The sequence below is a fragment of the Lissotriton vulgaris genome, chromosome 4_1 (assembly GCF_964263255.1).
Source record: "Lissotriton vulgaris chromosome 4_1, aLisVul1.2, whole genome shotgun sequence".
Taxonomy (NCBI): domain Eukaryota; kingdom Metazoa; phylum Chordata; class Amphibia; order Caudata; family Salamandridae; genus Lissotriton; species Lissotriton vulgaris.
Genome location: NC_141691.1, coordinates 1,905,490,293 through 1,905,506,761, shown reverse-complemented (window position 1 = coordinate 1,905,506,761; position 16,469 = coordinate 1,905,490,293). Strand labels below are relative to the sequence as shown.

Here is a 16,469-nt window from a genome sequence, read left to right as displayed (position 1 = left end):
CACAATCCTCAAGGTGAAGATCCTGCTGTGAAGGGGAGACCTGAAGAAAGGGGTCCATGTAGGACTCTGGCTGGAAGAACAAAAAAGGGGTAAGTACGCAGAACATTCAGACCGCCGCATTCAGCTCATGAAAAAGGCAACTCGTAATACGGATGGCAGTTCAGCTCCCCTGTACTGCCCTATGGTGGGTGCCTTTCCCGACCTCGAACCCAGCGGTTTTGGCTGTTCAGCCTCGGTCTTCGCAATGGCAATATGCTTAACTCATATTACCGCTGTCAGGCTGCCAAGCTCTCCGCGGTCTATCTGCCAATGCTGGTCAGACCGCCAAACTCGTAATAAGGCCCTAAATATGCGTTTAGATGCACACAGCCAACTGAATGTTGGTTGAATTGCTGCTTTGATATATTTTACAAAAATGTGTAAATAAATAAATAATGCCCCCTACATACCTATCACCTATTTACCGATCAGTAACGGCCGAAAATACCGATTTTCGGCCGTTACCGACCGACCTACATCTGGCCCATAGTTGTTGAACATAGAATTTTTAATAGTATAGTTGTAAAGAATATTGTTTTGAATTAATTTAATGTTGTAGCTTATATATTAATGTTATGTTAGTATTGTTTGTATAATTGTTTTTTATTTTTTAAATATAGTTTATGATTTTAAGTGATTTAGAATTATTTCTTTAATTGTCAATAGTAATTTATAGTGTCATAGCAGGTTGTTGAGGGATAGGGTGGGAAGTGAATTAATTAATCATTTCATTTCAAAAAGCTTTATTCGATCATTAAAAAAACAATCATAAAAGCACATAAAATACATCACAGAATTTCAGGACAATTACAATGTTAAATTCTTGCAATCACTAACGAAAGGGAACACTCAATTTGACAAAGACTTTCTGATATAACAGAAATCGGGCCTTGTCAGTTAATTAATTAGTAGTAAAGACCATACTTTTCCTAGCGGACACAGATTTCAGAATAAATATGGCTGTAAAAAAACACACATCCGGATCATCAAGTGCAAATAAAAGCCTCATAGCAGTTTTAACTGTTGACACAGAATATTTTTTATAAAGCGGCTTAAGGTAGGCAATACGGAAATACAGGTACAATGGACAAATAAGTAAAAAGTGCTTGGTGCTCTGCTTCGAGATCCCATCACATGGGCAAAAGGTAGATGGGTGCTTTTTTATCGAGGGGAAGACCACCAGTTTATGTACAATACCTAGTCTTAACCTGGTGAGGACATACTGGTGGGTTTGCTTAGTGACCACCTTCAAATACTTTGAAAAGCCAGAACTATTCAAATTGTTGGAATAGTAAAATTGATGGGGTAGGAACTGGCTAGTGGCGTCACCGCGCAATTTGGCTTTAACCCCCAGATAGATATTTTTAAGCTCCTTTTTAGAGATATCAGTAGCACTAGCGGGGTCCGCAGAGACATTCAGATCAAATATATCTCTGAATGATGTTATAACATAATTAAGCCATGGGATCAAATTACATTTATCCAGGCGGAGGCAATCATTGATGATTCTCCTGGTAAAACCAGTTTCTTCCTTGGCCCAAATCGATCTCCAGGCCATTAGCGGTCCTAATCCAATGAGATCCGTCAAAAATTCCAACCCAACTTCCTGGTGAGCCAACCCAGTAGAAGCAGATGTTGGAAGACAAAGGAGTCTCTTTAAAAAACTGTTTTCCTCCACTTGCAGATCCCCATGTCGACAGTGACCCCAGACACCTGATCCATAGAGTGCAACTGAGGCGCATCTATGGCGATAAACATACAGCATATCATATATACGTCGACTTCCTAGTTTAGAGGCAAATTTGAAAAACACCAAAAGCACTTTTGCCCATCTTAGCCTTAACATTTGAAATCTCCTGCGCCCACATGCCACTAATATTAAAAGTGACACCAAGATAGCAGAATTTAGCTACCACTTGGATTTTTTGTTCCTCAAACTGGAATGATCTTAATTTCCTTACCTTTTTCCCACAAGCCATAATAAATGTTTTAGAATTATAAATCTTTAATTTCCTCCCCCTAATGAAATCTGAAAATCTGTCCATTAGTCTCTGCAGACCGACAGGTGTTCTAGATAGAAGGACCGTGTCGTCTGCATAAAGCAGCACAGGAATCGCATGGCCCTCAACTAGCGGTGCATCAGAATTAACCAATTTCTGCTCGGTATCAATGGCATTGATGAAAAGGGAAAAGAGGAGTGGGGCAAGGACACATCCTTGCCTAATGCCTGATTTGACCTTGATGTTATTAGTGCATTCCCCCGCTTGACCGAATCGTATCCGGGCCGATAATTTAGTGTACAGTCTGGCCAAAAAATTGATGATTACAGCAGGGACACCCAGATCTAATAATGTAGTCCACAGTAACGCATGGTCCACCAGGTCAAATGCACTAGATAGGTCCGCAAATCAGAGAAACAACGAACCTTGCTTGGCCCGTGTGTATTTACCTATAATAAGGTCTAGATTAATACACTGCTCAATAGTACCGAGGCCCTTGCGAAACCCATATTGGGAATCTGCTAAGATTCCATTAGCCTCTGCCCACTCCTCCAGTCGCACCAAAAGTACCCTACTCATTATTTTCATGGAGGAGTCTAAGAGGGAGATAGGTCGATAGTTCTTAGCCTCGCATCTATTTCCCTTCTTATATATTGGAATAATTATAGACTCGCCCCATGTTGAGGGAGTGCTTTCCATAGCTGACGCATTGAAAACTTTAGTCATAAAGGGACCCAATAACGATGTATCAGCCTTATACAAATCAACCGGCACCCCGTCTGGCCCCGGGGCCTTCCCTCCCTTACTATTGCGGATAGCATTATCCACCTCTAAAACTGTGATATTAAAAACTGTGATATTAAGGAGTAGTTTTAGGCTGCAGACTTCGGACCCAGGACATATGGTGGCTTCTCCCCCCGGATTAAAAATGCTGGTAAAATGTAAGTCCCAACCTGAGCTGTTAGGACGGGGAATTCCTCCTTCTTGAGGAAGGGCCTATTCACTGTATCCCAAAAGAGCTTACTATTGGGGAGCTCTACCGCCTTAGAAAGATTGTCCCAGGCTTCCTCACGTAGCTCTTGCTTCCTACGTTTCAGGTGATTTTTATAGATTGCCCTGAGAGCTGTAATAGCTCCCTTATCCCTGGGACTACTTGTTAGGGCTTTCGTTAATTCTTGTAGGGACTTAGTGCAGGCTCCATCAAACCACCCTATATTATTCCTCTTTCTACTGACCGTGGCAATTGTTAATATCTTTTTAGTTAACTCATTTATCTTCTTAAAGCCAGCAAGAATGCATGCAGCACCTGCGTTGGCATCTAAGCAGCTCTGCAGCTCCTGTATGCTAGCAGCCACAATTTTTATCAGCAACTTCTCTGAATTATCACTACACCACTTAATCCTGATGCCGTTTGGCCTACAAGGGACTTCGGGCAGCTTGGTCCTTCCATCCCCAGATAAAAATAGACATGGTAATACAATTATGGTCACTAAGGGCCAAGTCTAAAATTATCGGGGTATCACAGAAAATACTAATATTCTCAGTAATCAACACATGATCAATGACAGTGGCTGAGTTCCTACCAGTAAAGGTCAGGACGGAGTTACCCTCACTATCTTTTGCAGGCTGATATAATAACAGTTCAAATTTAAGCAAAAGTGAATTAAGTGACTCTCCATACAGGTTGTGTGTAAAATTAGCACAATCCTCCCCTCTAACCACATCAAATCCACAAACATTCGTAAATGAGAAAGGGCACAAAGAAATATTAAACCTTCCCCCCCCCCAAATAATAAAAAAAAGGGGCAGAGTTGGCGCCACATAATTTATCCAGGGCATACTCTAGTTCATTAACTACTAAAGAGCTAGAGGAGTCAAACACATTATTATAATGGTTGATCAACAAAACATTACGGCCCCCAATGTGTTGCAGAAAAGGGGGTGGTGATGAACAGAGTGTCTGAATTAAGCAGACCACTCTTACCCAGTCCAAAGATCAGGGCTTGATCCATCACCGTTTTTTAGCTCACTGCACCATCCCAGCTCAGAACCTGGCTACATGAAAATTAGTCTGTTCCTGTCCCAGTGCATGATGGGAACAGGGCAAACCAAACTACCAAGCCAATTCTTATACTGGGAAGGAAACAAGCTTACGGGGACCGGTTTCTGGCATTTCAGCCGTCTTCGGCCCGGCTTGCTTGAATCCTGATGGTGCAATGAGCAAGGGACTCACATCTGAGTATACCCTTCCACGCTTATGGTGGACAAAATGATTCAGAAAAGGGGGTGGTGATGAACAGAGTGTCTGAATTAAGCAGACCACTCTTACCCAGTCCAAAGATCAGGGCTTGATCCATCACCGTTTTTTAGCTCACTGCACCATCCCCAGCTCAGAACCTGGCTACATGCAAATTAGTCTGTTCCTGTCCCAGTGCATGATGGGAACAGGGCAAACCAAACTACCAAGCCAATTCTTATACTGGGAAGGAAACAATACTGAATAGTGATTTTGCAAACTGACCTGCCCACAAGCCTTCTACCGGTGCTGCCCTACGTCAAAAGAAAAGGGAAGGAATGCCCCTTACCTACACGACAACAGGGCATTCATTTCCTTTTTGCCAGTGACGCCGCATAAACTGCAGCCGAGCGCCAATGCAGACATCCTTGCACCATGGTTTCTGAAATTCTTAAAAAAGTTTTCAGCAATATACATTTTTTATAGATTTCTTGCCCTGCAACCCAAGTGGCTTGTTACAGAACTGACACCTAAAGGCACATGGAGGCCTATTCACAAAGACATTAGGCAAACTAATGCAAGCAATTCGCAAATGATGTACTTGTATCTGTAAGTAAAAGTATCTATGTATAACATTACCCCACAAAGCATAATATTCTTCATGTATAGATGCCACTACAGGGGTAGGGAAGGAGGCTGTCATGGACAAGTAAATCTCTTTCGAGGGAAGAGTGGGAGGGGAACACCCCCAGAATTCATGGTTTCCTGACTCAGTTTTTCAATCAAAAATTGGTTTATTTCAGTTATCACCTGCTTCATTTCCTCCAATACAATTACTCATGTGGAAAACACAGTTGGATATTCTCAAAACCTCTTTTTTCTGATTTCTAGGAGCTCTCTTAGAAAGTTTTGTGAACTCTTGATAATCACAAATCTGCACAAGTATGGAGGTGCAGATTTAGGACTGTGGACCTGATTACGAGTCTGGTGGTATTCGCGCCATCCCGCCACTACAGCCGTCCCAAGTACTCTGTCAAGTCAAGGGTCTCTCGCTATCTAGATTTCGTTGACACCACCGTCCCAGCGGCAGTGTTTCTGATGGCGGTGGACCGGTGCAGGACGTGGTCCGCAATTCAAAATACATTTGTCCATATGTGTCAATGTAGGTGTGTCCATTTTGCCCAAATAAGTGTAAAATGTACACCTATGTATAATCCATGTGGAAAAAATATATTGTACGAGCAATTTGCTGGAGTCCGGACCATATGTGTCCAGTCAATGGGAGTAAAGAGAGTAACAGACTTTCCTGGATTTTAGTGACAGCTGTATTGTTTCTTTTGTGGTCAGAAAAATGACTTTTCCCTATGCGGCTTGTGCTGTGGCCCGGAAAAGGACTGCAGCACAAGCCAGAAAAGGACCGCAGCACAAGCCAGAAAAGGACCGCAGCACAAGCCAGAAAAGGATCGCAACACAAGCCGCAAAGGCATTTCTTAAACACCCATGCACTGTGTTTACAAAGTACATGGATGTTTGGGGGGGGGCTTAGCTGATGCCTACAGGGGACGGGGGCCCTGCTAGTGGCGCCCAAAGTCCATTTCTGTCTGCTTTACATGGCGGTCAGACCACCATGTAAAGGCAGCGGGAGAAGGATATTTTAATCCCTACGGCAGTGCCTCTGTAGGGATTACGGTCTGACCGACTCCCCGACTGGCTCCTTGAGCCTAGGTGTCAGTCAGTCCCTCTGACCGCTGCGTTCCGACCGATCGCATCATAATGCAGTAGTCGGACTGCTATCCTGGCTGTCGGGCAGACCGCCACCGACGGCCTGTGGCAGTCGGCCCAACATCCTAGTCAGGCCCTAAGTATTTCAAATTCAAGACTGGAATTGTGGCTTGTGGCCCGTACATGCCTACTAAGACCATATACAGCACATCACCGGGTCACTACGATAGTCCCAGTGCTATTATTTCACCACAGTTGAAGGTAGCTTAGTTTCAATTTAAAAAGATACATCCTTACAACCTGGGGAAAGGATAGAAGAACGTGTCCTAATAGAAGAGCAACACAATACAACTCTCACCAGGAGCTCTATGTTTTCTACACACCCATTACAAGCCAGGAACACTGCAACCTTCATGCGATCCTGTGCTTCCACTGTGGTGCACATGGTAACATGGCACTGAGGGACAGCTATCCGGTAACCACAAACATCTCAATCTTTTCACCATGAGTAATCCTTTTTTCAGCAGGGCTATTATTGATGCCCTGGTCCTTTTGTACTGTGCCTCAGGACAGGACACATCACATACAGCCAGATTCATCAAGCGAAATGTGCTCGCAAAAGGGACAGATTCTGAGAATCTGGCCCTTTGAGAGTGCAATTTTTGCATTTGGGATTCATCATCCCAAATGTTACAAAAGAGGTGCAATACTCACACCAGGATCAAGGTTACGCATGAGAAACTTGAAGCTGTCGCCAAAGAATTATATGAAATTAAAACATTACTCACAGTCTGCCTCACCTTGTAAGGCGAGTGGATTATTGTTTTAGCACATAAATAATGAAGTATAAGTTTTCATCATGGAGACCCATTCTAAGAATTCATTTCAATGGCATGCATCAAATTAGCAAACTACCCAGTCAGTTACGTTTTGATTGTCTTTTTTCTGGCATTTTTGTTTATGTTGCATCTTTTGGGGCACACATATTTCACTTTCATTTAAGATTGGGATGATTGTTGAGGGTTTAGGAGTTTAAAAAGATTAGAAGTTGTTTCCCAGTATTTGAAGTTACTCTGCATAGCATCAAATAGGACTAAACAGCATCACAAATGTCAAAATGTTTTGGCCATAAACTATAGTTATGTTATGGAGACATATTTTATTTATTACATGTTGAAATTATTCACAATTTCTTTAATCTGAAAAATAAATGCAAACTGCCATAAGCAATCCAAGTAATATAACATATATTTGATACATTTCTTTGTAGCCTTTGTAGCCTTCAGTAGTTGAGATTATCAGTGTTGCAGATAGGAAATAATAGTTAATAGCAAGAAGAGAGTGAGGAATAAACAGAGGTGCTTGTCCTTTTCCCCAAATATATGTGATGCAACAACGAAGACAAAACCTCAGGCAGGTACTAGTCAGGGCATAGCCCTTGAGAGTCAACAACACATTCTTCTTGTTTGGAAACCCCTCACCCACCTACCTGGTAGGTGGCATGCTTCATCATCGGGGCCCAGCTGGATCACCGAATGCGATCCGATCATTGTTTTTTACCCATGCCATAGGACCCTTTCATTAAAATCTCTTATAAGGGCATTTCCTATAGGCATTTTTAACATATACCTCACCTCACATAGCACTGTTCACTTACACACAAAATCCCGCTCCGCTGTAATGGCAGTCTTTTTATTTACCTTGGAATGTCAGCAGGCTGAGATACGAACCCCTTCATGAATCTCAGTGCCATCACTTAACTCGCTGAGCTTATAGCTTATAATGTCTACAAGGCTCCCCTCCTGCCAACATGTGCATCGAGGTCACACTTACCTTTGGAAGAGCTGGAGGATGAGCTCATCTTGCTTGCTTTGCTTTGTTTTCTTAGTTGAGAAGTTGAGCAAAGACTGAAATAAAGTAAATTGACATTTATTTTTTCTTTCGCAAATGGACAATTTAAAACACGTATCAATACTGGTTCCTTGGTTTATCAATTGTGCTTAATATTATGCAAATAATTCTTAGAAAATATTTTGCAGTGTAGACATCTGTTTTTAATGCGGTAATTACATCTTGGCCTAAAGTATAGAAGATTATGTACACAATCCACCAGCATTGTTATCTCGATGGAGTCCTACATCAAAATATATAGATACTGAGGCAACACTGCCTTTAGGTTATAGTTAGATTGATTACCCCACAAGGAATGCACATTTTTTTGCTAATAGCTTTTGACTGTGTTGGATGAATCATCAAAAAAGGAAAAGTTTGAGTCTGTTGTTTCTAAATGTTGTTTCTCAGTGTGAGCTCTTACAAATTATGCCCATTTTCTTTTAAGTGACATTATCATACAATACAAATACATTGACAATAACATGCCTGTTCCCATGAGGAAGAGCCAGCCTCTAGACTCATAATGTAATACACCAACCTCCCATTTAGGACTTCTAGAGGGTGGAATAGTAAAACAAACTCCAGGATAAGTCAGAAACCGGAGAAGAGGGATATAGGTGTAGGGAAGGTGAGGGATCACTGACATAATATCGTCAGTCAAAATATCGAGGTACCAGAATATTGTCTCCAAAATATAGGTAAGTACCAAAATATCGAAACCAAAATATAATTGTTAAAAATATAGGGGCATATTACCAAGGCAGGCGAAATGAAATTATCGCCGCTTTTGCGGCCGTTTTGGGCCGCAAAGCTGCGATAATTTCATCGCCCTATTAGCAAGCTGTCGCTAACATCAGTTAGCGACAGCTTTTAGGTGATAGCGAGCAGTTTCGGGTCCGCTTTGCATGTCAGCGAAATTTATCGCTAATGACATGCAAAGTGGGCGTACCCAACCTGTTAGCGACTGAAAGCAGTCGCTAACATCACTATCGCCTAAAATCAACGCTGCCATGGCAATTAAAATATTGAGCTAAGCGCGAATATCGCCAAATCCTAATGCCAGCTCAGACCACTTCTTAGCCTGTATATCCAATGGGAGGTGGATATTCAGGTTAAGTCCCTATTAGCGATAATGCCTGAATATCGCTGAATTTCCAGCGATATTCACGCATTTTGCCGCTATCGCCGGATATTTTATCACTTTGGAGATAAACGTTGCTAATAGCACGTTATCTCTGCGATAAAATCCGGCAATGTGCGGCGATAAAAAATGTCGCTAGTTGTTAATAATATTCTCTTCTCTTACTCAAAGTATAGGTTCGTCTTATTTCTTGAGGCGTTAGTTCCGTCTCCAGTTGCTGACTTGGTAGCGCCCTGCCCCAAAGTTCGGGTCTGTAGTTGAGTCCCTGACAAGTCTCATATACATCGATGGTGCTTCAAAAAGTGCTGGCCTGCGTGCGATGTTGTCAAGCCTCCCAGTATGGCGGAGTAGGTGCAAAACCCCCGGCCACACCGATGGCAAAGCGTAATCGCTTAAAAGGGTATTCACGTCAAATATGCAGAAACACGCGTCGCCTGGCCCACCAATACTCACGCGCGCTGCCCTCCCTGCTGCTGTGTAACAGATGGAGCACGCTTTGTAGGCTGATAACGGAATCTCATGGTACAGATGTAACCAGCCCCACTGTGCTCACTCACTGCCGGTGGTCCCTCAGACTCCGTGGCCCCCTGTGCGTGTCGCCTCACCGCGGGGAATGGGGGGTCACGCAACACATCTGCAACCCCCCCCCCCTCTCTAACCCCCCACCCCGGTAAAAGGCGACCGCCAGTGCCTCGGCTGCCGTGCTGGGCGCCTCCATCACGTCTGACAGCCAGTGGGCAACGAGGCTTTTAGCCCATACGTCGTTTTAAACTATTTTCTATTTATAAGAATTATCTATAATAATTAAAAAAAAAACTTACAATAATTTCGAAGTCAGCAGTTGCGTTGTTCCTGCTGAGGTGTAAACTGGCCGACGGCTCCGCTTTCTCGCCAGGAGACCCCAGAGTTCCCCACTGTAGTGCTCTTTAGAGAGCGTCGCAACGGTTTATATAGGGGCGTCCACCAATCAGATGGCCGAGCACCTGGCATGAAATCAGCGGGGTTTCCCGAGCCCTGCCTACCCACTCTTGTGCTTTATCTGCCGGAGGTGACATCATCTATTAGAACAGTTCTTTACTAAACACATCACCCTGCAGTGTGGTTGTTTAATAGCTGGCCACACTGCAACGCTGATAAACTTCCCTTTTTAGCGCGAACTTGACCCGAAAGGTTTCAGACAGAGCGCTTTACACGAGCACCAGTTGCATTACAAGAGGACATATTCATTATTGTTAGGCACGTGGAGATTAAGTGATTTGCCCAGAATCACAGGATGTTGAGCGTCATTGCCGAGACTCGAACCCAGTTCCCCAGATTTGAGCCGTTAGGCCAACTCCTCTCCTCTTCCCTTTAAGTGTATTTCAGTATAGAGCTTCATACCTCTCACGGGGCGCTGGTGGCCACTTGTGGCTAAGTATTATTTATTCATGTACTCATTCATGTAGTTTTATATAGCGCGGACATTCCCCAAAGGTGCTAAGGCGCTTTACAGTAATCAAGATTCGTTACATAACATACACAATTAAAAACCTAACATAGGGACATTGTTAACCCATGCCCTCGGCGTTTAGAGTGAGATCGAGAGGTCAGGTAAAATGTCTTTGAAGGAGGATTCCTCCGATTTAAAGATAACCGTCGAAGTGTAGGAGGCAACGCCCTAGGGTGCTTGAAGGAGAGGCTGTCTCTATCCTGTGACTGCATGAGCAGGGATGCGCTGGAGTTGCATTAGTGTAGCGCTTCATACCCCACCGCGAGGCGCTTAAGTGCTACATCAGATTGCCACATTGTGAGTGCTTGGTTGGAAGGGTGTTGTGTTAGCACGAGGGCTACAGGGGCAGGTTGTTTTGGTGGCACGCTTATCTAGTCTTAAGTCTCAGCTCTTAATAGTATTACGGTAGGAAAAAGAGTGAGTACTTTACATTAATCAGTTGTTTTGAGGTACTCTGCATAAGTGAGCTTACAATTAAGGAGCAGTTTGTATGGATTTCAATACGAAGCAGTTTTTGCAAAGTTATTCCAGGATGACTGCCTTATTGCCATTTCCTGGCAATTCCTCCATGGCACGACGTGCTAAATAAATATTTAGCCAGGAAGGCACTCCTGCCCAAAGGCTGACCTAAGGTATGTTTCCAGTCATCTCACCAGGACGTTGCACATATGACTGTTTCAGGCTGCACGCAAGCACAGCTCTCAAAAAGTCAGAGCTTAGGCAGACCCCCCAGGATATTGCGGCATAGATTGGCAAATTTAGCGGCACAAATATGGAAGTTTAGCGGCACAAAGATGGGAATTTAGTGGCATTTGCGACACTTTATTTTGCAATTTATTCAACACCAAACACAGAGATCTTATTTTTAGGAGATATTTTACAGCATGAAAGTTTACACCAAAGCAGTGTGTACAGTATTAAGGTTTCCAGGTTTATCTACTGCGTGTATCATGTAGTACTTATGTTCGCCTTACATTCAGCTTGAGCACTGTGCCATTGTTACATACATTGATTTGTATCTCCTTAGTACGCAGTGTTTCATTTGTAAAAAAAAATAAAATAAGCGTCAGGACTCTCATTAGGAGACCACTGCAGCTTGCACCACACATTGCCCCTGCCCTGCTGCCAATGACAGCACCAACACAATTACTGACCATCACACTCCTACAAGTGTGACAATGCAGACTATTTCAGGCCCCCTAAGCATTAAGAAAGGCTTGGGCGGCAGGTAATGGTCATTTTTAATGTATATTGAATTAATAATCAACTGCTGTTCTGGTTGCCTCTACATTAGCAAGGGGAAACAACATTTACAATGCAACTTTTACAACACACTACCATTACAACAAAACTTTTACAACGCAACATCCATTACATCGCATGCCATTACAACGCAACCATTACAACGCATGACACTACAACGCATACCACTACAACGCATGTCATTGCAATGCATACCATCACAACGCATAGTACCCTTACACTATCTAACACTTATCCTACTGTTGCACCCCCTGGAGTTAGAATAGTAATTTTTACCCCTACACTATCCAACACTTATCCTACTGCTGCACCCCCCTGGAGTTAGAATAGTAATTTTTACCCCTACACTATCCAACACTTATCCTACTGTTGCACCCCCTGGAGTTAGAATAGTAATTTTTAACCCTACACTATCCAACACTTACCCTACTGTTGCACCCCCCCTGGAGTTAGAATAGTAATTTTTACCCCTACTCTATCCAATACTTACCATACATGCAATGTAATGGTATGCTCTGTAATGGTATGCGCTGTAATGGTATGCGTTGTAAAGGTAGTATGCGTTGTAATGGAATGCGTTGTAAAGGTAGTTTTTAAAAATTCGTTGCAATGGCATGTGTTGTAATGGAATGCTTTGTAATGGATGTTGCGTTGTAAAAAATGCGTTGTAAAGGTATGCGTTGTAAAAGTATGCGTTGTAACATCATACATTCATTAGCCAGACAGCACCATGCTTTTTGTGTGTTTTTTGCTAGTAGGTGGAAGGGTTTTCTCCATGGGGAAAAAAGTTTTACCTGAGAAGAAAAAAACCACGAGGCCAAATTGTATAATTCAGCACAGTGAAAAATAGGCATCCCCCCCCCCCCAAAAATAGGCACGTGAGAGATGCAATACGACGAGTGGGATCATGCAGCTGGCATGGCTTTCCAAATGTCATATCTGTTTTTTAAACTGGGGAAAATTGTAAATATACATTCAGACGAGCCTTAGACCTCTGCTTGTACTTTTCATTGTGAATGTAGGCTATTCGGCCGCTGCAAATCAGAATTTCCGTGACAATTGCAACGTGAAATTCCTGAATTATGCCAATACAGCAGATGAAATATTTACACCACTGCCAAATGTTAGCACGGGAATCTTTGTGAATCGGCCCCTTTGTTTATAGGATCTATTGCCAAAAGACACATAGTATCACGCAAGCACTTCTGGGCACCCCTGTTTAGAGCTTATTTCTTTTTTTGTTAGAAGCTGGGCATCCCAGTGCCACTTTTCACCTCTGTGTATGGTTCCCTCATGGATGTTCCAAGGGAAGCTTTCCTGTATCCCCTGATTTTTTCACCCCTACCTGCACTCCAGTTTTTGAGCTTATAGGGGTCATCTTTTTATCTGCATGCCAATGCATGCCAATGGCACCCTAAGCTTAGATAACAGTCTTAGTTCAGAAAGATTTTATTAAGTTTTAAGACAAAATGAAAAAGAACAAGTACAATACAAAAAAGAGGAAGGAATTTACAAGCTTAAGCGATCAAATAATCAATATGAAATGCATTAAACCAAAATACACAATATTAACATATAATAATAAAAGAGAATCGCAATTAAAGAGGAAGGGTAAGGAGGAAAGGGATGGAGAGGGGAAGGAAAGAACATGTCATAGGATCATAAATTCATAAACTATAGAGTTACAGTTAAAATGTAATGTAAAAATAGAACATAAGAAAATATATAACAATATCATTGCAAAACATATGAATCAATAGGAGACCAAAACGACTGAAATGATTGTGGATTATGAGTAACGCCTTTAAGAGATAGCTGCGCACCTCTTCTCGTAAAGGTAATCCATGACCACCAAGCATGGACTGAAAGAGAAGAAGCATCTTTCCAACAGAAAGTAACGGATTTTAAGGCAGCTGTGATTAGAAAATTAAACAATTTTGCCTCTGACTCAGAAAGGGGATAAGTTAGGGCAATCGATTTGCAAATTAATAAATTAAAGGAAATATCATCTTGTAAAGGTAACATTTTCAAAATTACACTCCATACTTCCAACCAAAATTTCATAATAACTGGACACTCAAATAACATATGGCGAAGTGAACCAGGGCTAGCATTGCAGTGCCAACAAACATCAGAAAGTAACAGTTTTGCTCGAAATAGACGTGATGGAGTCCACAAAGTGTTAAATAAAATATAAGCATTGGTTTTATAAAGGGACACTGGGAGCCAGCCAGAGATACTGTCAAGCCATATAGAGGACCATGAGTCATCTGACAGGGAGATGGAAAGTTCATTGTTCCAGAACGACAAAATAATCTGAACATTGGAGCCCTCTGAGGTGGAAAGTTTTTTATAAAAAACAGAGACAGCTTTAGGGGACGATATTGCAGCTGTGAGGAGGTCATTTGTGGTGGAAGAGGGAATACCATTGGGGAAGGAATCCAAAATAGAGTTACACAAAAATTGATATTTTAAAAGGTCAGTAGCTGGGATACCAAACTTTAACTGTAGCTGTTCAAAAGGAATAAAAGCATTACCATTAAATACATCTTTAAGATATAAAATTCCTTTTGAAATCCAAGAGGACCAGAAGGTAATGTTTCTGTTCAATTTAAGTAGTGCACTGTGCCATAAAGACAAGTGGACTGTGGAGAGTAGGAGTAATTCAAAATTAGAATCTAAATCATTAATTATCAATCTGGAGGACTTAATGATAGAGGAAAGATGAACAACCTTCGCTGTGGATGACATTGACATCAATGAAGGTAAAGAAAAGGGCCGCACAATGGATGCTTCAATATCCAACCAAATTGGAGGTTTTACCATATGTGAAGTATTAAACCAAAGGGCACTCTGCTTTAAGATAAAAGCGTTATGGTAAAGGTGAAAGTCTGGCAGGGAAAAATCAGCCTGGGTCTTAGGAATTTTTAACTTTTTGTAAGCAATACGAGGGACTTTGTTAGACCAAAGGAATTTAGATAAGAGTGTGTCAACAGTTTTATAAAAACGGAGAGGAAATTGGGTGGGGATCATAGCTAAAGAGTAAAAAACTTTAGGCGCTATATTCATTTTTATAGATTCCATTCTTCCCCACCAAGTGAGATGAAGGGCAGACCACTTGGACGTTTTGTTTTTAATGTAGTCAATTATGAAATCAGAGTTAAGTTTTAATGTAGCTGGCAGCGATGAAGCAAATAGAATACCCAAATACTTAATTTTGTTTTTTTGCCAAAGAATATCTGTGTTCGGGAGCATCTCTGAGGTACAAAACATATTCAAAGGAAAAAATTCAGTCTTGCTTACATTCAATTTGTAACCTGAAACCGTAGAGTATTGAGCAATAATGTCTAATAGGGAAGGAACAGAAGAAAGAGGGTTATTAATAAATAAGAAAACATCATCTGCATAGGCTAAAGTTTTAACAGTTACATCATTGATCACAATACCCTGAATGTCAACACAAAGGCAAATATAATTAAGAAAAGGTTCAATACCTAAGAGAAATAACAGTGGAGAAAGGGGACAACCTTGCCTAGTTCCTCTAAAGAGAGGAAATTGACTAGAAATTTGACCATTAATGAACAAACGAGCAGTAGGGGCAAAATATAAAGCAGAAATCATACGAATAAAAGGGGCACCAAAATCAAAGGACAATAAAGTTTTAAATAAAAATTGCCAGTGAATCTTATCAAATGCTTTTTCTGCATCTAAGGCCATCACTCCCGCAGGAGAAGTAAGGTGAGAACTTTGTTCAATAATATGTGGTAGAGTTCTAGTATTATTAGCAGAATATCTATTTTTCATGAAACCAGATTGATCTGGGTGAATAATGGAATGGAGGACAGGAGCTAATCTAGTAGCAAGGATTTTCGCATAAAGCTTACAATCCTGGTTTATTAGGGAGATGGGGCGATAATTAGAAACCAAGGTAGGATCTTTATCAGGCTTGGGCAGAACAATAATTAAGGCGTCCGTAAAAGAGCCAGAGACAGTACCAGAGGAGCCAAAATGAGAGAAAAGGGTATTCAAATAAGGGAGGAGATGAGATTGAAATTCTTATTAAAATTCTGCTGGGATACCATCCGGACCTGGGGATTTATTCTTGGGAAGTGACTTGATGGCAAGCAAAATTTCTTCAGATGTAATTGGTGAATCAAGACCTGTTCTATCTGATAAGGAAATATGGGGTAAATTGCACTTATTTAAAAAAGAATCGATTAAAGATTCAGGGCAGGTGTCAGGTTTACTATAAAGGGTAGAATAAAAACGTAAAAATTCTTGCACAATATCGTTATGAGAAATAGCCACTTTGCCTTGAGATCCTCGTATTGAGGTAATCTGAGTCTTATCTCTTTTAATTCGTAAGTAATTAGCAAGGAGTTTTCCAGATCTATTGGTATTAAAACGAAATTTAGCATTGGACTTTGACAGTTGAACTCCTGCTCTCTGACTAAGGATGGCATTAAATTCATAGCGGAGTTTTTGAAGTGTAAGTTTGTACTGGGGGTCATTAGAAGAGATAAACAAACGCTCAAATTTAGCAATTTGCTTTTCCAAATGCTTAATGTTAGCGTTAAATTGTTTGTTCTCATGAGCCATAATAGAAATAGTGGTACCTCTAATGTTGGCCTTAAATGCATCCCATCTGGTGACAATTGATGTGGAATCTTCAGGGTTGAACAAAAA

The 16,469-nt window shown here is 41.6% G+C and overlaps 1 protein-coding gene across 1 annotated transcript in view; it reads right to left on the bottom strand.

The window, feature by feature from the left end:
- LOC147724699 (uncharacterized) overlaps positions 1 to 9,954 on the bottom strand; it is a 28,608-nt gene extending 18,654 nt beyond the window's left edge. Inside the window, exons 1-2 of the mRNA XM_086966233.1 lie at positions 9,853 to 9,954; positions 7,831 to 7,904 (exon numbers count right to left, since the gene is read on the bottom strand). Coding sequence (XP_086822359.1) covers positions 7,831 to 7,858 — 28 coding nt within the window. The 5' untranslated portion in view covers positions 7,859 to 7,904; positions 9,853 to 9,954. The remainder of the gene's footprint in view (positions 1 to 7,830; positions 7,905 to 9,852) is intronic.
- Between the last annotated feature and the right edge of the window lie 6,515 nt (positions 9,955 to 16,469).